This window comes from Pholcus phalangioides, unplaced genomic scaffold, assembly GCF_987345545.1.
Source record: "Pholcus phalangioides strain wild (caught in Gottingen) unplaced genomic scaffold, Ppha-v1.0 ptg000011l_1, whole genome shotgun sequence".
In the NCBI taxonomy this organism is placed as follows: Eukaryota; Metazoa; Arthropoda; class Arachnida; order Araneae; family Pholcidae; genus Pholcus; species Pholcus phalangioides.
The window spans coordinates 16,712,092-16,736,685 of NW_028301604.1; the positions used below are offsets into that span (position 1 = coordinate 16,712,092).

Below are 24,594 nucleotides of genomic sequence, written 5' to 3' on the forward strand. Positions count from 1 at the left end.
ATATTATTTATTTATACAATATTGTTTGGCTGTGGCCTATACAAGAGGATGTGGTGGAAGGTTATATAATTTAATAAATCAGATCAATGTGTATTAGGTATTAATGTATTTCATACTGTTGCAAGTTTTTATTTCACATTGATTTGTATAAAATAAAATTTGAAAATACCCACCTGTTTTGTGAGATGCCTGACACTTATATTGTTGGGCAAAACATTCCTGAATGATGGCTCAAAACACTGGTGAGGGCTAAATTGGGAAAAAATATTCTCACTTGAGGATGAAGATTACACAAACTAAATACCATACAAGTAAGAGCTAAAAAATGAGCTCCTAGAAATATATTAAAAATTTGCTTACGGCTCAATTACACTACGTGAGTTTACTGGCTATTCCCCAGTAAATAAAATAGCTGGTGAGAGAATCAGTTTCAACTAGCACAGTGAGTTTCAATTACGCATGACTACGACTAGTAAAACTGCTCACTAGAGAAGCTAGCATCTCATTTTTCCTCTTCTCTTTCTCCCCCTTTTTTTTATTGCCATATTTCTATTTTGCTGCAAGCCAAAGTCAGCAAAGAGAAAAGTAGCCAAACCAATATTACACATGAGATGTAGCAAAAAACACTGGTGAGCAGCGAGAAAAGTAACCCACCCTTCAACTCTACTCACACTAGCAGAGCGAGCAGGGAGTTTACTATGTAACGTTATCACACAGAGTGACTTTAGTAGCAGCAAATAAAACCGCAGGCAAGTAGCTAGTAAACTAGTCTACAGCAGCAGTTCTCAACCTATTTGACTCGCAAAGACCTTTTTAGTGTACAATTTCTATGGCGGAGCCCCAAAGGCATATTTTTTTTATTTATCAAATTTACTGATTTACTTTATTTTACTTTGGCAACCGCTGAGCACCAGTTGAGAGCCACTGGTCTACAGTGACAATGAGAATACTTGGTGTTCATGAGTAATGAAAGAATTTTATTAGAAAAATGAAGTGAACTTGAAGGGTGAAATGCGTCTTAATTTACACGCACTTATAAAGCCTGTTTCTCTACTGGCTCCGCCTACACACATGTGTACGCTTACGTATTCAACATACAAGATTTGAATTTTTGTCTAGAAGCAGTGGTTTTACATTCAGTTCAGTTCTTTTCATGAAATTCGATAAAATATGCAAATTCTCTTAATTTATTTCACCAGTGTATGTTTTCAGGCCCTTAGAAAGAAATTTCATTCGGGGGGGGGGGGGGAACCAAAGTGATAAAACAATATAGATTTGGCTATTTCCCCCCCCCTTTTTTGGTCATTTTCTCACATTTCGTAGAAGGGAAAGAACCCCAAGGCGCCCTCACTATGGCTTTGCATGTTTTATTAGAAAAATATTGTTTTTAAAACTTATTAATATTTCACAGCCAATGGGGTGAGCCTTAATTATACACTTTAATCAAACAATAATTAATGCACTTTTTCCCTTTTTTCTTTTAGTTTTTTCCCTTTTTTTGCACTGTCTTGGAAGAAATAGATTTCTTAAGAAACCCAATCATTCAACACATACACAACACATTCCGACACGCCCTAATTCGTTAAAAGTTCCTCAGGGCAATAATTTTTTTTTTTTTAAATATAATAATTACAAGGTGAGTGTGCAGTTTAGTAGTACACAGTGATCCAAAAATAACACAACTCAAAATTTTTTTTGAAATGCAAAAAAGAAATAAATAAAAACTATACTTGTTTTACTGTGCATAAATAAATTTTTATACTCTTCCCCACTGAGATATTTGCAAAATTTCAGGGACAAAATCAGGGTTATCGATTCGACCATTCTTCCATCCTTCCTTTTCAGTTCGGAAATTAGGGATGTCAGTTCAGGTGTTTTCAATCTCCTTCAACTTTACTTCATTAAAAAAAGTTATGATTGCCCTATGTTCACCGCTTCCCATACAATCTACACAGAGTTCGGAAGGCTCGCAGTGGCTTTTAATATGTTTAAATGTACTCTCAAATGGTTGGATAAAATAAATAATTAAGAGAATCATACTCAAACTTTGTATGAAATGGTCTCTCTACACCAAACAAGGCTGGAGATACTGCATAACATGGAACAAAATGGCTCTTTCTCTTTTTGGACTGCTGTTGGGATCACCGATTGATATTTTTGTGAATACATTTGCCCGAAAAATTGTGCTCAGTAATTCTAACCCTATCTATAGATATCTTGATCTCTCCTTCTGCCCAGAGCCACACCTCAATAATTCTAACAACAAAACATAAACATCAGCCCTTTTACAGGTTCGTTATAATTCTGTTTTGGGTTGCAGCCGTTTCAACCACCACTGTCCTCTCTGTGACAGGCAATGCACCAGATTTTTTTACATTTCTTTTGTACCTGCTCAATGCTAAATTCCCTACGCGGTCATCTGTTTGATATCTCTCACCCCTCACTTTCCGATTTAATCTGTTTTTGAATACCAAGCCAGATCAGGCCTGCAATTTTGTAAAATCTGTAAAAATGCACATTTCTAACATGCCTGAATTTTATATATTTCGTGTCTAGATCAGGCATCTCCAACCCATTGCTCGCGAGAATCATGGTGCTCTCTGAAGTACCCAGAGTGCTTGATGCTCGTGTTTGATTTCGTGCTCACAAGAACTTGAGATCAACATTCCAATTAAACACCTTGGAGGAATTGCATTCAATGACTGAAAATCATTGTCATTCTATGCATTCGCATGTTAAACTTGCCGTAAGGGTGCTCTTCTTTTGATGATGGGTTCAGACTGTGCTTGCGACTGAAAAAAGGTTGAAGACCCTTGGTCTAGATGATCTTGTGTATATCAGTGTCTATTTAACATGCACACATATCTCAATTCAACCCTCCCTTTTTCCTTTTTTTTTTCGATGTAACTGTGCTTATATGTATGCTCACGGGCTTCGGCCTCAAGCTAATAATAAATTCAATTGTCTATATTTGTTCTAATGAAGCAACATTCATGGGTACAACATTTGTGGCAAAATATTACTACATATGATAATAAATGTGAACCTCCTTTACGAATACAGAAGAGCAGATTTTTTTAAAAGGTATGCGGCCAATTTTCTCAGAGCTATAATCAAAGCAGCACTAGAAATTGTTGCACCCACACAATTTTGGTGTGCAAATTCAAAAAGAATATTCAGTCAAATTGAAAGATGAGTGCTCTAACCCTGAGAAAAATGGCCACAAACCTGGTAAAAATAATTTGCGCTTCTAATTCACACAATAGCAGTTCACATTTATTTTACCATCAGTATGCCTGGAAATTGAAAAAAAAAATCACTTTTCATTTTGAAGTGGTGCATTTATAAAAAAAATTACATTTATGACCATTAAAATGAAAAAAATCAAATATTTCATAGTGGGTTAAGTGAATTTTGGATCACTCTGTAGTAGTATTTCTGAAATGTTAATATGCTGCTGTACAATAACCAGACAAATGGCATTACTGAAAATAACTGAAGTGGAAACAGCGAAGTACCAAACGCCATTAATACGAGAGTTGAACATCGGCTGTAAAAGGTGCAATGAGGACTGACCAATACATTACAGTTGAGCAATCCACTGCCCAAATAAACTAGAGAGCTATCAGATTATTGTTGAAGATGCGAGTGTAGCAAACGTGTATGCAGTTACTAAGCAGATGGATGATGATTTCACCCATGCTTGCAAAATTGTTTCGATATAAACTGATTTAATTTGAATGGCAGTACCAAAATTGGACCTCTTCTGGTTGACAAAAAGCTGTCTCCTCAGATTAGATGCATTTCAAGTTGCAGGGATTTGATGGCTGCTGTTGTATGCAGTGCCTAATCTCCAAGATTAAGATTTTGAGAACATTGCTGCAGGAACACAAGCTCGCGATAGAAGCAGTATTGCTGTGAAATGGTGTTGTGGTATTGTCTAAGTTTTTATTAATACTTCTGGAAGAAATTTTCTACCCTTATGATTATAAATCAATCTCTGCTGATCACGTGCATCAATAACTAATGATTGTCTTTCCTAGAGCACATGTAACCTTTCAGAATAGTAATATGAAATGTCATGTTTCCCTGAAATGTCTGGAAATTGTTGGAATATCATGCCTAAAACTTTCTCCAAACTGATCGCAGAATTCCCCAGACCTAAAGCTCATTCAAGCAAAAAGTCAGAGCCAAATTTTAATTCTGTTTTCTGCATAGATCTTATGCCACAACCTCTCCAGCAACAATCAAATGGACTGCAGTCTACTCATCTCAAATTCCTCAGAGGAATGTTTATGAGATATAGCATGTGCCAACGGGACCCAAACAAGAATTTTTACCATATTCCCATAACAATGATGTAAATGTGATAACCACAAGTGTCCCCCATTCAGTTCTTCTAGCGGGGCTGCCAAGCGAAAGGACACGAATGGTTTCATAATAACCATTACATATAGTTTTTACTTTATATATATATTAATTTTTTCTTTAATAAATACAACTAGCCAGAGCGAGTCAATCAAAACAACAAGACCAAAGCTGAGGTTCTTAGCTCTCTCCAGATAATCCCCCATTTAAAATAATCCCACATTGCTCACAAAAATAGGTTTAAAGCAAGACGACTCGGCCTGGCAGTGAATGTGTACATATATACGTATTTCTTTTCCCTTTTATGTAAGTTCTTCATGCATTTCATGTCCACAACACACCTGCCTACTCATATTGTTGTATTCATGTTGCTCACTGAATAAGGTGCTAAGCAAGATGGCACGGGTGATCCCTAATTATATATATTCCCCCACACAATATTTCTATTTTGTATATTTTCATCAAATCCACCGGAGCGAGTGAACTCAACCCAATAAAACTGATGCTGGCTTGTAGTCTGCAAGTTATCAAACCCATTTGCTCACCAATAAGGTGTTAAGCGAGATGACTCGCTACAATGGATATTTTATTTTTCACAATAGAATTCTAATTTTTCTTTTTTGTATCCTGTGTATATAATATGAAGAGTGTAAGATAACAGATGAGATGGCATAGGGCCCCCTTTAATTGCTTTTAAAATATACCTCCATCCTAATATCTGTACATTCATCCGTCTTAACGAAACCTAGAAACTTTTCTCGAACTCCCAACCCCATCTCGTCTGAAATCACCAAAAAATTTATTAATTGCAACAGTACCCAATTGTCCGGGGAAAATAAGTTGCAAAAATTTTGTATGTTTTTTTTTTTCTTTTCGACAAAATAAAATGTTATGGACTCTGCCACAAAGCTGGGCTGGAAGAGATCTCTGCAACAGGGTAAGTCCAGTGACAAAGTTTTGGCATTCATTCATTCAGAGGAATGTTTATGAGGTGCATATACAGTTGAGTAGTGGTAGTCTGCTCACCTCTAAAACCTGTGACAATCTTTGAGCATCTTAAGGGCCTCTTCACACAGAGATACTCAAATCAACCTCAAGTAGCCTCAACTTGAGTTGACTTGAACGAGTCGAGTTGCCCGTTCTCCCTCACACTATCCTACTAAAACAAATCCTGATGTCCAGGAAATTGAGTAAAAACGACTCAGTGTTTAGTTCACCTCCTTATCTCATTGTACATTATGAATGGGGGTAGGAAAAAATCAAATTTTTAGCGAGTCTAGAAGCAATGAAGTTGATATTTTATTTGATCATTTTTGTCGCACCACGGTCATTTTCTGCACACGAGGGCTAATTAGACCGGCTGCAGTCAAGTCGCTGTTTTTAATATTTTATTATAATTATAAATAATTATCATCCTACACTATTATTCCCACAAAAAAGGATAAATAGAGAGAAGAACATTATGGGTACATCCATACATTGAAAATAACTATCATCGTACACTATTCGTTATGGCCAACAGGAATCGATTCCTTGAATTCTACGGAATTAGAAAAGAGACTTACCTGGAATTAATAAATCAGCTGATTACCTTTGAGCCCTTATGACTAAGGTAAGTCAATTCATGTTGTAAATATCCATTACTTGGAGGGAAATGTAGTTATACACAATGAAAAAGCTTTATTTCCTTGATTATGCTGCTACCATTCCGAGAGAAAAAATATAGCTGTGTATATTTTGGAGGGGTTTCCCATATACTCCCACATGCATGACTTATATTTATATTACATACATTCCATTCGAGAGGGATTTGGGGTTAGGGATGAATCTGAGAACATTTCTGTAGAAAATAAAAGTTATATAAAATATAACTGTCTATCTTGTTACAAAATTCAGCGTTGGGTCAACCCTTGTACAACTTCGGAAAATGAAAATATGAAGAAATATTTCAAGATTCGAGTTACTTTTATTGCATTCGGCTAGCACACAATGTCACCAGTGACTCTGTCGCATAGTATATTTCGTCGCCAATATCCTAGTGTGAGGAGCTCCATAGAAATATGTGATCGATCTTCTGGATACCATGTCTCCTATCAGTCATAGGACTTCAGCATCCCAGTGTGAGGAGGCACTAATGTATCTCTTTCAGACCATTAAGCAACTGCCAGACTGCACATAATTATTTTGGATATTACCTGGTGGTGACATTAATGTGACTTGACTGTGTACTTTCTGAGTAAGCATTCAAACAAGACCTGTTTTTATGATAATAAGTAGAGCTGGTCTGATATCTAAATTCATAGATATATTTGCATAAATGAAACACTTCAATTTTTCAAACACTACATCCTTAACCTGTTGAATGTTTTTAACATAATATTATGCCGGAGGCTGTATGGAAGAACTGTGAAACACCAATCCTTCATTGCTATTGTCATGCTAAGTGTATGTGCTGATTTGAGACAACCAAGTAACCTCATTAACTTTTTGTGTAAGAAAATAAAACATGTTTTTCCCTTGAAATCTTTCTTTTAACTGCCCATCTCTGTTTCAGGAGCTGTATATTTCAATAATTTTAAAAGGATTTAAAACTATGACTAGTGTGTTATTTCCTGCATTTGATTTTTGAACTACAAAAAAATATATAATACATGGCACCTAGAGTGGCACACGTGAACACTTTTCAAAAACTAAAGAAATTCCCCAGTCCATTTTTCACAATCGAAGAAAATTCTCTCCAACTTTGAGGCTTGTTTTAAAACAAGGAGAAAATGCAATGGCTAATGAGAACAAATACTTGATCTGCAGGTAAAAATCACTGCCTACTCTAACAATGAATATTCACTCAGATGTCTCCCAATCTCTATATTGGGGGGGGGGGGATGTTTAGAATTGGTTTAATACTTACGTGAACAAATCAAATGGAGGACATGTTACGTAAGGATTTTTACAAGCTGCATGCTGATTTCTGAGATATTCAGAAACAATAGTGTCTAAGGAGACACGATGGCTCTTTCTTGAATCCTTCTTTTTTAAAGGGGTGCAACTATCATCTGGTAAAATTTCTTTCATACCAAACCTTTCATCATTAGAATTCTGAAATAATCATAAAATAACAAGGGTTCATATATATAAATCTCATGCTTTTATTTGAATATTTTTATTCATTTATTGAACTTGTTGACTGACCCATAAATCAGGGAAATAAATGAAAAACATGTTAGAGGCCTTTGGATTGTAATTGCAATGACAATGCATTTCCTTGGTAATAGAAACTGTTGCAATTATGACAAGAATGAGCTCAAGTTTGATTAGGCAAAAACTGCTATATGAGTCATGTATAGCTATGCCAGCCTTCTACACAGGGCGTCCATAATTAAAAGAACCTATTTTAAAGTAGCCTATAGACGAAACCAGTCATAAAAAAATTTGTGAAATTTCGTGGAGGACTTCATGAAGTAATGGGAATTTGTTTTGGGGGAAAAGAAAATTAGTTGTACATGTTGCCACCAGAGGGCGTTTTATTAAGAAATTACACATTTAGGCAAATGTTTACAATTGTTACTGCAACAAAACATGTTCTACATGATGGCCATCATTTTCAGATACCATGTGAAATTGCAAGATGGCATGTTCTACAACTGACCGAAGTGTGTGCAGGGAAATGTTCAGCACGTGGCATGAAATGTTGCCTTTAAGATCAGGTAAAATTCTTGGACTGTCATGACTTACCAGATGTTTCAAATGCTCCCAAAGCCAAAAATTGCATTGATTAAGGTCTGGGGAGGCCATAGATTATGGAAGTGCAGGATGATGACATGTTCTTCTGTAAAATATGTTTTATGCTTATTGCTTAACTTTATTGTCTTATGCTATTGTTTGCTCTTAACACACACTGCAATGTGTGGAGGAGCTCCGTCGTGCATAAAGATTGTGTCTGCAAGGCAGTGACGTGCTTGCAAAGCCGTAACAATTTTGTTCTGTAACAGCAATGCATATCACTTCCCGGTGATCAAACATGTCAATGGAACCGGAAAACGTAACTCCTAGTAGGAACAGAGAATAAATGATGCAGTAAACCTCTAAGATAGTGTACAGATTTTCTGGTTCCCAAATTCTGCACTTGTGATTATTGACTGCACCATCCAAGTGAAAATGTGCTTCGTCTGCCCAGAGGATATTCCAAGGCCAGTCTGAATCGACTTCAAAGCGAGCTAGAAACTGCAGTGAGAACTGGAGTCGAGCGTCATAATCATGTGGAAGCAATCACTGCATAAGTGAAAGTTCATCTGAGAAATGATCATCTGTGGAAATGATCTTATGGAAAGTTGAACATGACCTATCCAACGCTTGTGCTACATGCTTGACACTAGTACCAGAAGAATTTGAAACTCTGTCCTCTTCCACATGAAGCGAAACCTCCAGGATGAACAGCCAATGATCCTGTAGTTTCAAATTTCGTTATCATACTCCGAAGGTTTTAACATTTACTGGGCTTTTTTCGAATCCTCTTCCAAGTCTAATATTTCCGTAGAGCAGTTACTGGAAAAGTGCTGCTTTGGTAAACTTTGGTAAAACAATGACCACGAAAGCGCGATCTCATAAACTTATAGTCATGGTGAGCAGCAAACACATTGAGGAACAAGATCTCCATGAATGTTTCTAGGTTTTATAACAGCTGCTGCATGACATCACATAAATTTACATGTTTACTACAGGTATTCAAAGTGAAATGCTCTCTGGTGGCGACATGAGCAACTACTTTCCCCCCGAAACAAATTCTGATCACTTCATGAAGTCTTTCACAAAATTTCACACTTTTCTGATGACTGGTTTCGCCTTTAGGCTACTTTAAAATAGGGTCTTTTAATTATGAACGCCCTCTATATAATTGATTTTCTGTCTGTATGTTCTCTATACAAATCTAAAATTTTAGACCAATTACCGCCAAATTTTGCTTATACACCAAACAAGACCCGGATTGAACAATAGGCTACTTTAAAAGTTCGTGAGAACTGAGCAAAAAGCTGTTGAGCAAATATAGTTTCTTAGCCTTAACAATGACTTTTAGACTGTTTACTTTGGTTACCATGGTTCCCTAACAACTCATTTTAGACATGCATATGCCTTTACAATGGTGTGTTACTTTTTTAATGCTGCCAGTATATGGGGGAAACCTGGTAGCACCAAGTATTATAGCTTGTTACCGATACAATACAAGAGATCTGTAGTCTATTGATGTCATGTCACATGTTCATAATCCAGGTATATTGACATGCTTTCTCATTCTTTTGATTTGAATACAAAAAGCTTGCTAGGCTATTGCTTTAAAAAAATGCCAAAAATTTTTGAGACCTTAATGCCTTCTCTGATAGTGGTAAGCAAGAGTTGCGCTATGAAATTGAAGAGAGAAGAAGTATGTTCAACTGATGTTTGCTGAATTTCATAGTATCCACAAAAATGGAAATGATCAGCTAGAACTGTTAACTATCTGTTACTAATCTGAAATACAACTACCTTTAAAATCCTGCCTCCTGCTGAAACTTTGTACATGCCATTTCTCTCATCTTCTTGCCAATTTATTGTGTCAATGCTGAAGCATTTTTTTAGATAAAGATGAACTTGATTAATTCAAATTCAAGGAATTTCAACTCGCGAGTTTCCAATGCAATTTAATGTTGGAATTACCTGTTTAATTTGAATTTTTTCATTTATGTTTTGGATAATTAAAGTTTGATTCAAATATATCATTTGCAAAATCCCTACACAAATTTAAAAAACTACTAATAAACGAAATTAACACAATTGAATAATGATTTATACGTACATTTTTTCTCTTTACGGATGTAATGAAGACTGAATATTATATCTTCAATTATATACATCATAGATCTGTTGTCAACCCCCAATATATATATATAGTATCAATATGCATTGAACAGATTATGTAATCCCTTGGGCTAATACATAAATGGTAATATATATGTGTTTGTATATTGTATGTGTATTTTGTTTTTGCATGTACTATTTACGTTATGTATATGTGTCGAACAAATTTCAAAATGTGACTTTTCTCAGAAATCCTGGCAAACATTCAATCATTTTTGTTATTCTGTGGTTTACTGATCCTTTCCAAAATGTAACATGTGTAACATGTAGCCAAAATTAACAAGTTACAATCAACAAAATCTTAGCTTTTTTGCATTTTGGCTCTAAGAAGCAATGATTTCGTCACCAGTTTCACACTCTGGCTTTTGTTTCGCAGCTGTAGCTGGTGTTTTACTAGATCTTGAAAGACTTCTTTACATCTACTGATGCAAATGCTACTACTGTACTTAGGAAATATGAAGGTTTGTGTGTGGGGTAATCTTTGAAAGCTGAAATGCTGTAATTACAGTTTATTGTCTGGTAAAATGTGTTGAAGATTCATATATCTCTAGCATTATTGTTCGTTTATTTTGAAATACAAAATTATCATTTCCAAATGAGGTTCATACGTTAGTTCAACAAGCACCTCCTGGAATAGAAATTGTGGTTGACTTATGGATACGAACATTGGTGAAGAAGTGGGGAATATAATGTCACGTATTGAATATCTCGTGAAGACGATAAAAACAAATCTAAAAACACAACAGGGTCCCTATTCTAACACTTTTAGAGGCTAGACATGTTTGAAAAAATAATGCTGTTCAAGCTCGAAAAACACATCTTTCTTTTTCTAAACCAAATTGAAGATTTTGTACGTTTAACCCTCAAGTGCAAGGTTGGGTCTGTGAGACCCATGCATATAATATTCTCATTTTCCGACAAGTTGAGAGAACAATTTTCTTGAGGTTCTTGCTAATTTCCTATCTAAACTTGCTTATCTACTGTGCCAATTTTGGGTATGGTGGCTTTTTTACAGAGCTGATAAAAGATTTATCTGTAGTTGGGTCTGTGAGACCTAACCCGTGCAGTCAAACATTTTTTTTCTGATGTCCATTGGGAAAAAAAAAGGTTATCTTAAAGCGATTGCAAAAATGAGATATGAATGTTTATATTTTCATATTATAAAGTTTATTTCACATACATGAAAAAAAATCATTTTATTGTTTTAATCGTTAAGTTGCTGTTTTGGCATGATGTTATGAATACAGAACTGTTAATTTGAAATTTGCCATAAAATAGTACAGCAATGGTTAATTATACTCATTCTATGTTATGAATATTGATGAATTGGATTGTTCAGGATAACTTTTATTTTTTTTGCAGGCCCCCCCCCCCGAGCATTTCGACAGTATTAGGATTTTGTTAATATGAATAGATTCTATGCTAAACCAATAAAACAAACTTGTTAAAACATTTCTCATCGTCAAAGTATCTTAAACACAGCAATAATAATAAACTCTAATAATCAAAAATCCATGGTTGTTATATACAGTTTTTCAGAACAAACAGTTAATTTCGAATAAGGATGTAAAAGAATTTGAAACTCTTTTGGGTGATATTACATATTTATCTGGTTTCTATTTTATTACTTTTATTTCTATTTTATAAAAAACACTAATCACACAAGGTGGTTATAACTAAACTGAAGCTTTTTAGGTACTGTTATAAAATCAGACAAGACATCCTTGTTAATTGGTGATGCCTGTCTAATAGACAGATTCAAATAAAACTTGGTATCGATGTTATACGTATCACATGGAAAAGATTGACGATAAAAAAAAAATTAGAATTTTCAACACCATGGAATAATTTTGTGCTGCACAGGTCACTGTTATAAAACAGTGGGTCAAAACAATATTAAGAGAATACAATACATTTTTACAAAATTATCTGCTTAGTGTGGAACGTCTTCCAATATTGATCCATATTATTTATTTATTTATACAATATTGTTTGGCCGAGGCCTACACAAGAGGATGCGGAATTATATATGGCAAAAGTGTCGATTGATGGTAGGTTGTTCCAGTCGATAATAGTTCTTGGGAAAAAGCTAAATTTGTGACAATCTGAAGAGGCAAAGATGGGCTGTAATTTTTTGGAATGATTGAGTCTAACAGAAAAATGTGAAGGTTGGATTAGAATATTGGATGTGTCAATATTAAAAACCCCATGGAGGAGTTTGTAAAGAAAAGTTAAACAAGAGATAAGTCGAAGAGAGGAGAGCGGTTGGATATTGAGTTGTCGCTTGAGTTCCGTTATAGAGACATGTGAAGACCAACAGTTGAAAATGAAACGAGTGGACTTATTTTGGATAGATTCTAATTTGTCCATGTTGGTTTGGGTGTGGGGGTCCCAGGCTTCACAGGCATAGGAGAGGGCAGGGAGAATATATGTTTGGTAGCACAAGTGACGAACATGACGAGTTGAGTATTTTAGGTTACGGCGAAGGAAAAACAGTTTTTGGAGACATTTATTAAAGATATAATCAACGTGAAGGTTCCAGCGGAGATCGGAAGAGATTATAATGCCCAGGTATTTATATTGGGAAACCTCAGAGATCAAAGAGTCGTTTATAGAATAGGGGAATTCGTGAGGGATTCTTTTACGGGTCACTTTCATAAAAACAGTTTTTGAGAAATTGAGGGGTAATTCCCAGGTTGAGCACCATTTGGAAATAATATTACGGTTGTGTTGGAGAGATTCTTGGTCAGAAAGATTGGACACTGTTTTATAGATGACACAGTCATCAGCGAAGAGTCTAATGCGGCAGTTTATGGAGTCGGGTAGATCATTTATGTAAATTAAAAATAATAAAGGTGAGAGGACCGAGCCCTGGGGTGTGCCAGATTTGACATGAAGAAAAGGAGAGTTCTGGCTCTTGTACGAGACAAACTGGCTACGGTTAATAAGGAAGGCCTCCACCCATTTCAGCAGTTGAACATTTAGTCCAAGGTATGAAAGTTTTAGTAGAAGTTTATTATGGGGCACCCTGTCAAATGCTTTGGAAAAATCTAGGAAAATTACGTCGGATTGGAGGTTTTTATCAATGGAGTCTGTTAAGTCATGTATGAAAAGTGTTAATTGGGTAGATACTGATAACGATGATCGAAAACCATGTTGGTTAGGGAAGAAAAAGTTAATCGAATCGAGGTGGGTACGGATATTCTTGGCAATTATGTGTTCAAAGAGCTTGCAGTAAGAGGAGGTGATTGCAATAGGTCTAAAGTTGAGAGGGTGGGAGAGAGCCAGATTTATGGATAGGAATTATTTTATTAATTTTCCAGTCATTGGGTAGGTTAGAAGTATTCAGTGAGATGTTGAATATAATGAGGAGATAGTTGGGGATCCCATCTGGGCCAGTAGAGTGGGGTTTTAATTTTTTTAGGAGATTCAGGAGACCGGCTTTAGAAAAGGAAATGGGACAGGAGTTATGAAGTGAATTGAAAAAGACATATTGGGGGGGGGGGTGAAGGATCAGAGGAAAAAACAGAAGAGAAGGTCTGGTTAAATTCAAGGTATTAGGTATTATATTACCAACTGTTTCACACAGAATTCCAAGTGGAATGATCATATGTTGCATTATGCTAGCTTTCAGCTTTGACATGATACAGTTACAGCTTGTATGACACATTATAAAAGCTCCAAGATGCCTACAAGAAACTTCCAGATGCGTCAGGAAATGAAATCTGATGAGTATAGAAGTCATATACAGTGAATGGCCCCTTTATTATTTTCACCTCGTTAATATTTTATTGGGAAACCTTTTGCCTTTAATACACTGCTGATTTTTTCTGGCATGGAATCTGAGATATTGATAGGTTGTTTGTGAAATCTGAGGCCATGTTTGATGAATAGCATTTTCAATAGTGTGAGATTAGATGGTTGCGGATCCAGATGTCCGATGGCTCTTTCAACCTCAGCCTAAAAATGCTCAATGGGATGGGATCAAAATCTGGGGAGCTTTGGTGGGGGTGAGCACATTAGCAAAGTATAAACTCTCCTTCATGTTCCTCAAACCAATCCCGTACAATACCAGCACTATGGCAGGAGGCATTATGTTGTCGAAAGTCTGCCATTGCCATTGGGATAAACAATCAATATAACTGGATGTACTTGGTCAGCAACAATATTTAGATATGTCTTATTTAGACATTCCTGAACACAAATTAAAGGACCCAAAGCATATCAAGAAAACATTCCCCAAACCATCACATTGCCCCACCAGCTTCAAGGGTTGTAGCAATGCACTTGGGTGTCCATGCTTTTGTGCTGTTTCCGCCAAATTCTCACGTGCCCATCTACATGGCGTAACTGAAAACATTATTCATCAGACCACATAATTTGTTTCCAATCATCCACTATCCAATCCTTGTGCTCCTGAACGAATTCGAGACATTTTTCTTGTTAGCTGCAGACAGCAACTACAGGGGTGGGAAGTGACTAAGTCCATTTCGGAGCAGCCTTGGAGCAGCAAAATTCAGGATTTGGAGCAGTTTTGGAGCAGCAAATTCGGGATTAGGAGCAATTTTGGAGCAGCAAAATATGGGATTCGGAGCAGATATTTATAAATTGGAGCAGTAAAATTAACAAGAATATTCTCATTATCCCTCAACTCTTTTCAAAATAAAACTGCATTGTCTTTTGTTATCAAACATCTTTTCATCAGCTTGATTTTTGTTTTTGGCATTTTAGGTTTCTGACACCTTGTTTGAAAGGGCGGCTGTCATAAAATGTTTTGCACCCGTCTATTTAAGATGATTTTTGCTTACTGAGGGCACTATTTGCTGCCTTGAAGTTTTTAATTTTTTTATACTTGGAAAGAAATTGTTGCAAAATGGGAGAAAATTTCGGAAGAATCAACTCGATGTTTGGCGATTCAGCACTTATTATCTGGCGAGATTGGCGATCTAACACTCGTTATTTGGCGAGATTAGCGATTTAACACTCGTTATTTGGCGAGATTAGCGATTTAACACTCGTTATTTGGCGATATTGACGATTTAACACTCATTATTCGACAACATTGGTGATTTAATACTCGTTATTTGGCAACATTGGCGATTTAACGCTCGTTATTCGGCAAAGTTTCTAAACTAACATTCGTAATTCGGCGGACATGCGCTTTTTACTTCCAGAATAAAAATCTTTTTCACGAAACAACACTCAAATTTACACTTTAAAGCTGAAAGGCATTGCAAACCATCTTCAGTTCCACGATCACGGACAATATCGGGGTTTCGCGATGGAAAGCCCGATCAGGGGGCGATAGTTTAAGTATAGTGGAATAAAACACGCTCTTCTCGTAAAGAAACGTTTCGTGGCTAGCAGGAACAACAATTTTTTGGCGTCCTTTCCGATATTCCGGGCATACTGAAGCAAAATTCGCTATTTGGCGCAGAAAAATGCGAAAATACGCTATTGGAGAAGGATGGCGCAAGATATTAGTTTTGGCGCAGTGCGGCACAATTGGCGCAGAGTTCCCACCCCTGCAACTATGTTCCAACTGGCCTTCAGCTTAAAAATACTCCAATAACCCTTTGAATATGCAATCTTGCATGAGCTAAATAGCTTGTATAATACAGTCTTAATGCAGAATGTAGCAATCACGATGGTAGTTACCATACAATCACATTTTTGTAACACCAGCAAAAAGTGTTGCTTTAATCCCTTTACATACAGGTTTATGGCAACAAACTTAGATATCTTTATTCAAAGTATCGGTCTCAGAAAACTGGTTTCTTTGCTCTCATGTTAGAAATAGAAAGGGGAAAAGATAAAAGATTTCTCTTTTGCCCTCACCCTCCCTTATGTGTTCCCTTCCTCTCTCATATATATAGCAAAAAGATACATTATATGTGGGGAGGGATCATTAAACAGGAGTATAGAAGGAATAGGGAGAGAAAAAAACAACTTCCATTAATAGAGTTACAATGAAGCCTTACAATGATGAGAAAAGAGGTAAAAAAAAAGGGAGAGCTAGAGTGAATTTCTTCCTGTTTGTTGAAGGGTTAAGAGCTGACTGCAGCATTCACTTACAAATTTACATCCCAGGAGAACTCTGGGCATTACCCATGGAAGAAAAACTGCCAAATGAAAAATGAAAAGAATGAAATTGACAGCTGCATTCCACTATGCTATAACCACATGCCAAAGGTATCAATATCCATGCAGTACCACATTTTCCCCCCAGTGGCTAAAAATCTTTTTTTAAACACATTTTCCCATAACCATATAACATGTTCACCAATTTTCATTCAAATCGTTCTATTTAAACAAGAACTGTGAGGGTCTAAATACTGCCAGTTCAATTATAATCACTCTCTACTTAAGAATAGTCAACCTTTGATATCTTCAAGTTCTTCAAGAAGATATTACTTTGAGATTTTGAGAATTTGAGTAATACAACTTTGGTTTATAAAGAATATGTTACATAGAAGAAAAACTACTTTTGAAAATTCAAGATATAAAAATTTGACAGTAGAAGTCAAATAACATGTGGTTTCTCTAGAACGTGAATCAGTTACCTTGGAAGAGGTGAAATTTGTTGTGTTACAGGAAGAAATATTCTGTAGACCTGCTTCTCGGATAAGAGTATGTGCTGTGGTACAATAGCCTATATCAAACGACAAATTTTTAAATAATAATAGTGGTAAACTAGACAAATAATTTCAAAATATGCATTTTTAAACATACATTCAAAATACAATGAAACCTCCTCTTAACGATCACCTGTCTCTTGCAGCTAAATAATAATAATCAAGTTTATTTTAAAAGCTTTAATAGGAAGCCCCCCTTCTTTTAGACAAAATTTTTTTTGCCTCAATGGTGTCTGGAAATGAGCGGTTTTACTGCACTTATGTGTCAAAAGATTTGTTTTGTGACTACACTAAAAAAAAGGTCTTGAAAAAGGGAGGGAAAAACGCTCATAACAAACTTATAACTTCTGGCTTCCTCTTATCAATCTTTTATAACTCGTCTTACTCAAATGCAATATGTATTTTGGTAAAAAATATTAAAAAAAAAGTTGATAGAGAAAAAATATAGTGTCCTGTACAATAAGATAATAGAATAACGTTTGAACTAAATTACCATGTTCAGTTAGGGTACCAGATTTGAAAACTGAAAAAGGAGGATGCGATGCCTGCATATGCATCCTTAATAACATCACTTTTCCCAATTTCCCCAACAAATGATGCCATTATACTGCTCAATAAAACTTCCCACACAACAATAATTTTTCCTTCCCAGCTGAAACAAAACTGCTAAAAAAAAAACAACAACATAAAAAGTTCTGAGAATTTCAACATCTATTGGTAAATGTGTGTGAAAAAAACCAAAAACACTCGTATTGATAAAGAGATGTTTCAGAGTGGAAAAAAAGTTTTCCTCAAAAAAAAAAAAAGATTCCAAAAACCAGAAAAAAGGAAAATTCTCTGAAGCATAAGAGGATGCTTGAAACATAAAAAAGGAGGATATCTGGTAACCCTATGCATGGTTGGCCACATCATCTATCAAAACTACTTTCTCTTTTTCAAAATTTATCCAGCACTACTGTCTATTGCCATTGAAACAATTTACTAATGTTTTACAGCAGAAAAGATGAGTTGTGCTGATGTGTCTACAGTATGTACATAGAATTGTAGGTGTTACGTGTTCAGTAGTTTCATCAATCTTCCAGACTGGCATGTCATGCATATTAAAATTTATCTAACACAATATAGCAACACAAAATTAACACATATTACAATTTCCATATTACCTAAGGCATAACAAGACCTGTCCACAGTTCAATATTTTGAGATATGTTTAGCAACTTACCAATCCTTTGTGTATATTTTACAGCATGTAAATATAAATTACAAAGCATTAATTGTATTGACTTAAAATTATATTATAAATTAATAACCGTTCAAATTTTTAAATTTTTCTGTTTTCATTCTACAATTTAGTTTGTTATATTCCTTAGCTAAAATATATATACATTTGTTTTTGTATCATAAAATAGTTTTATTCAGTTAAAAAACAATGTTTCAAGTCCCTTAAAGCCCTGCAAAATCTTCATCTCCCCAGCACAGAATAACTAAGAAACAATGCCCCCTGCCCTCCTGTAACTGAGCTCCTTTGCCACTCGGAGCTTCATTCTTTCATACATCAGATGAATCATACCGAGGGATTGACTCAACCCAACTTCTTCAGCAATCTCTGTAGAAATCACAGCAATTAAGGAAGTGCTTTGCTGCAGAGCAAAAGCTTTTTCAAATTAACTAACTTCTTTTTCCGTAAATTTCTCTTGGGACAACTCTTATGAGGCCAAAAAAACAACAAAAAACTGCTCTTTACCATTAGTTATGACTTGCATGCCAACTATGATCTGGAAAATGTAACTCAGAGAAAAGAGGGAGTAAAACAAAATTTTGCCACTTGCATACACCTGTTTGTTTACATAAATTCTGTTCAGATTTAGGAAATCTATTATGAAAGCTTTGTGTTCAAACACAGTGAAAAAAATTTAGTCAATGAAATGCTGCTCACCTTTTTTATATAAATGGCCAGCAATGAGTTGAAGTAGCTGTTTTTCATCATAATTGATGACAGTTTCATAGACAATATCAGCCTATAAATCGAAATTTTATAAGAAAAAAATAATATGAATAAATCTATGATATACATACAGAGTTCTATGGCCAACAAGAGAAGGGTGATAGTACACGAGAGAACATCTTCAATTTTTTTCAATGCAACATAAAGTCGCACATAAATCCTTTTTGTTCCGCACAGGTTTGATGTCCATTTTCAAATTTTCTTGAACTTGTTTACAGACATATTACATATGCTAACACACAATTTAGGTCACTGGTGCTAAAAAAGGAGAAAAAGAATGTTCTAAAGCAGGGGTGTCAAACTCGGTCCCCCCCCCCCAAAGAACTAGTGGTGGCCCACGGCATCCCAACAAGAACAACAAAACCCATTTTTAACCAACAATTACCAAATTTTTCTTATTAATTAACAAAGTTTTAATTATTAATTTTTAATAATTTGCAGCACACTTGAGATGTAATTTTGAAACAAATGGTCCAAGGTTCAATTGACACCCCTGTTCCAAAGTATTAACTCTAAAGAATGAGAAGCAAACAAGATTTTCCCATACACACATATTATTAGTAAGGCAAAGGAATGGTATTTTTTCCTCTGTTATTGCCTGTAACTGGAAGGAAGACATTTTTTCCTGCCAAAGTGATGGAAAAAGTTTAAGGACAACCAGAAAACTGTGCTGTATCTTGAAAACCTCTGGTTGTAAATGCAGTAAAACCTCTCAAATCTGGACTCATAAAGCCCAATGTGATTCGGGATTATAGAATTTTACAGATAATGGAACCAGTTTTGTTTGTTTTCCAAGTTTTCATATTTAAAGCAGTAATGTGCTTTCTTTGAGCATTTTGATTCATATTTTCCTTTAAAAGAAAATTAATAAAGCATTATACAGTTGAAGCTCATTATAATGACCATCCGCTATAGTGACCATCCCATTATAACAACAGGTCCCAAGTATTTTCCCATTTCCACCATGTTGTCTTTTATCTAATATAATGACCGATCTGATCTCGACTCCAGCTTCTTTTTGCAAAGAAATGGACAAAATCCTTGGTCGAGGGTGTTTGACCTTGGCCTTTGATACTTACAGAAGGGAATACTTACAGAAGAACATAGATGGTTTAAAGATAAAGCATTGTCATTTCTATTGGAAAGCCCAGTAGTTAACTAGCACTATATCTGGAAACGGGGCTAACCAAAGGCTCACTGTGGTTGCATGAGTCGACTGTGTGGTGGTGTTCCTTCCTCTTCCACATTTTCTTATCTTTCTCTGCTATATCACATGGATACTCACACCTACTTACTACATGGTTGATTTTTTATCTTATTCTAAATTTTATTTCACAATTTTACTTAATTTCTCAATTTCAGAAAAATAGGCTAGGTTTACAGGTCATATTTTCATAAGTTTGATGTACATGCTGCAGTGTTCGAAATCATTGGTGGTCCGCTGGTCCAAGACCACTGAGTAAACAGAGGTTCTTAACCTTATTTGACTTGCGGAACCCTTTTTAGTAAAAAAAACTTCTAAGGGGGAGCCCTGTAGGCTTATTTTTCATTTATTCATCAAATTTAGATTAATTTTTATTATTTAAAAATGTTTGAATTTATTTTTTCAAATTTACTGGTTTTTTTTTCCTCGAGTGGCTGCGGAGAGTGCATATGGAGCCCTTAGAGAACTGCTGGATTAAACAATCAAACACCGTGAAAAAAATTGAGGTGGTCTGCAGGACCAGTAGTGAAAAACCTTGCACGTCCCTCCCCACAGTGATATATTGATCGCTGAAGAATATCCTATGGGAGAATCATCTATCAGCAGTGGATTTTTTTAAAATGGATGTTTGCACACACCCCCAGGTGGAATATCACTCTTCTAAATGCTAAAATATTTGGGAAAATTAATTATTATTATTTAGAATGGATTTTGTTTAGTGGACCAGTAATGATGTCTGCCACTGTGGTGGTCGAGTGGTCATAGTGACAGACTCGTGTCGCGAGGTCCTGGGTTCGATCATTTGATCATTCTTGTAGCACCACGGTCATTTTTCTGCACACGAGGGCTAATTAGACCGGGACCTACAATTTATTGCTGATTCCGAACGGCAGGCTTGTTTTCTATACTCATCGAGAGGTTGGTGCGCTAACCCCTCGATGGGGGGACTCCCTGCGGTAGCAATTTTTTGCTGCGGTCAAGTCGCCGTTTTTTGTTGTACCCCTGTGTCAGGAAAGTTTTCTGACAAGGACGAACCGGGTATCAAACTCGCGACACCTCTAAACATCCTTTGGTACTTTAGGCGAGCATCTTATCGACCAGGCTACCGCGCCCCTCCTGGGTTCGAACCCCATCATCGCTGTGGTGGTCGGCTGAAGTTGGTTTTCTGTGATTCCCAACTTCAAGGCGTGAATTTGAGCCAATCTCCCCTTTAAAAAGTCTTGCCACAGAGAGCAACAGGCCTACAAATAGTATAAATGTAATTCAATCATAATACAACACTCACTTCTCTTCTGAACATAGGTGGAGATAGACTGGGGGCACGGTCATTATTGCTGGGGGGGCATGAGGATGATGATGTCAATTCATATATACTTCAGATCAGTCGACTCCACTTTTGATGCTGGGGGCACTGCCCCCCACGCCCCCGTATCTCCACCCATGCTTCTGAAATATAGATGGCGGCACTGAAAAATCGAACACAACACTGCATACACACTCAGACTGAAGAAGTCATGATGTCTGCGGACCAGTAGGTTCTCATATTAACTGGTCCCATGGAACAGAGACTTGCTATTGCTTTACTGTATTATGTATTTAGTTTAATTTTGTTTAGGTAGATACATTTTCCTTGTAACATTATAACAAAATGAAAGAATTATCTTTGTTCTGTCAATAGAATATACGATTTTCCGGAGAAGCTAAACTTATGATTTTTTTAAAACGTTTTGATATAAGGACATCCCAATATAGTGTCAATTTTTTCGGGAATGAAGGGGTTTTTTATAACGAGCGTCGACTGTAATCCATATAATAATTCAATTTTTAACCACAATTTTGAAATTACGTAACGTTACTAATGAAAAGATCTCCTTACCTGTTCTTTAAACATATTTTGTATATTCATTGTACAGATTTTTTCTGAAGATGGTAAAAAGTAGATTCCCTGAATATATATTCTTCACACAACATTCATACTAGCTTTGGGTGTTGTAGCTTCTACAAAAGTTCACCTTTCTCACATACAGGACGATTCTTAATTCATGAGACAATCTTTAAGAGATGATATAAGACTCCTAAACAAGCATTTTTGGTCATAGAATGTATGGTCAAATCATAATTGCGAAGGCAGGAGAGGGTGTTTTTAGAGAATGAACAATAGCACTTCACCAAAAGCAAATATATTTTTCTGATGGATTTGCTCCAATAAGTGCAATCAACCATTCGAGGGTGCAGGGTATTGTAATGTGTTGGGCCTTCTCATGGTGCAACCTGAATATAACACAAATATTCGACCACAAGTCGTTATACCACTTGATCATTATTTCATGTAGAATAACCTTGATGGTCCTTCCACCAATAAAAAACTAACTTCAATTCAATCCAAGGGTGCATGAAAAATATGATATCTGTTTTTGGTGAAGTGTTGTTGAGCACTCTCTAAAAACACCTTCTACTGCCTTTATTGCGATTAGATTAGACATTCTACAAGCAAAAATGTTTGTTTAGGCGTCTTATATCATCTCTTAAAGTTTGTCCCATGAATCTAGAATCACCCTGTATACTTGAAGCAATATGTTTCCAATAGCAGCTTATACCTGTCACATCACTGGACATTTTCTGCATTTTTGGAAATTCATGTCTATAATCACAGAAAAAAACAGAGCACTATGCAAGTTCTAAAACACATGAAGGTTAACTATACAGCATGGAGAAATGTAACAAGATTACCAAAGCCGACACATTTCTGAACTAGTAACATTTATTGAGACACACAGGTGCCATCACTGTTTCTACTTTCCCAGAAAGCCAAAACCACAGTGGATATCAAAAAATATGGTACAAAAAATAAATTGGCCGAAATATCAGAAAAAACCAGAACAAAATTTAGGTGAAGAAAAAATGTCAGAGTCCTTGATTGAGGAAAAACAATTTTTGTGTGTGGATTGTGGATACATACAGATTAGAGAGCTTATACTGTATATGAAAATTTTGGGGTAATGATTGTAAATACAACGATTGTCAGAATTATTTTCATAATAAGTGAAAATAATTCAGACAAATGCTGCACTGCTTTAGAAAAAGATTGTTGAAATTATAATGGTCAGATTCTGGAAAAAAGCACAAGAACAAGAGTGTTTTTTGTTTACATCAGGGATAGAAACTTCAATTTTTCTCATGTTGGCGCAACAGTCAAGATCATTTTGACAGTTTTGGTTTCAAATGACATTGCTCCTGTACAAGTTTCCAAGTCTGAAATAGTCTTGGGGGGGGGGGGGGTTGCAGTCAATTCAGTGAAAACCCTTGAGTGGTCAGCCATAAGCCCTTTTCTTAATCTTGTAGAGAACTTGGTCACATTTTGACACATGAAGTATATAGAAATAGTACAGAAACAAATATGATCTCATTACAGTCAATCAAATAAAATTTGAAGATTCCATATTAAATTATGTATGGTTTATCTCTACCAATGAAATCCTGAATGATATGGATTATAGACAAAAACATGTCTTTCTTGATTATAAAAAATTTTTTAGAATCATTTTCAATTGTTCATATACAGTCAAACCATGATTTAATGCCACCATCAGTCCCAAAGAATTTTGGCGCTATAATGAGTTTGGCATTATATCAGATCATGGTCGGTATAGTGTTTCAGAGAAGTACCATGACATAAGTTCACACATTTATTACAAACTACTGTATCTCAATGTTTTATTAGTATTACTCCATGAATAAAATAACCTATTTTATTCGCATTCAAATTTTTGAAATTAAAAGAAAGTTGAAACTTTTTTTGGAAATTGGTAAAACTGTAAACACACTGTATAATTACTTAGTTATTAATGCATATAAAACTTGACAAAAACACACACTTGCCACTGAAATTATTGCAACCCTGCATAAATTTAGCGATGCATTTCATAAGTGCAAAAGCAAAATCAACAAAGGGAAAATAATGACACAAATGCTTTTAATTTGTTTTGGTTCTATAATAAAAAATTTCCTGTTTTTTCAGATATTGAAAGAACAACTCTTTTTAACATGATTGAATGGAGCAAAAAGAGGGAGATGATTTCTTGATGACTAAGACTACAACTACCGGGGGGGGGGGGGGGAGGCAGGTGGGTCTAGTGCCCTGAGCGCAAGACAAGAAGGGGAAGCACAAATTTCATTCTCTAACCCCTCCTTCAACATTACAGGGATGTGCGAAAATGCATGCTCGCTCCGGTTGATTGCAGCCCCTGTTAATGAATACCCATACCACTCGAAACATAATGACCAGCGAGTAAAAAGCATGAACTGTAACGAAAAAATTATCTTGACAACCTTGAACAAACTGGTGCAGTACACTCATTGAACACTTTCTCTATAAATCTGTTTCTTTGAACAGGTTGGTTGCTTAGCTTTAAGGTCCCTTCCAGCATTCAGGTATTCATGAGAAATGTGTTTTCCAGACCCCAGCCACATCATTCTTTATTCTTCAAGTAATT

The 24,594-nt window shown here is 35.7% G+C and overlaps 1 protein-coding gene across 2 annotated transcripts in view; it reads right to left on the reverse strand.

Annotated features, from left to right (window-relative positions):
• Positions 1-24,594, reverse strand: part of mahj (LisH and WD40 domain-containing protein mahjong) — a 196,168-nt gene that overhangs the window by 56,857 nt on the left and 114,717 nt on the right. For both annotated transcript variants that reach the window (XM_089239163.1, XM_089239162.1), the window contains exons 21-24: positions 18,829-18,910; positions 16,821-16,909; positions 7,277-7,464; positions 174-249 (exon numbers count right to left, since the gene is read on the reverse strand). In XM_089239163.1, coding sequence (XP_089095289.1) covers positions 174-249; positions 7,277-7,464; positions 16,821-16,909; positions 18,829-18,910 — 435 coding nt within the window. The remainder of the gene's footprint in view (positions 1-173; positions 250-7,276; positions 7,465-16,820; positions 16,910-18,828; positions 18,911-24,594) is intronic.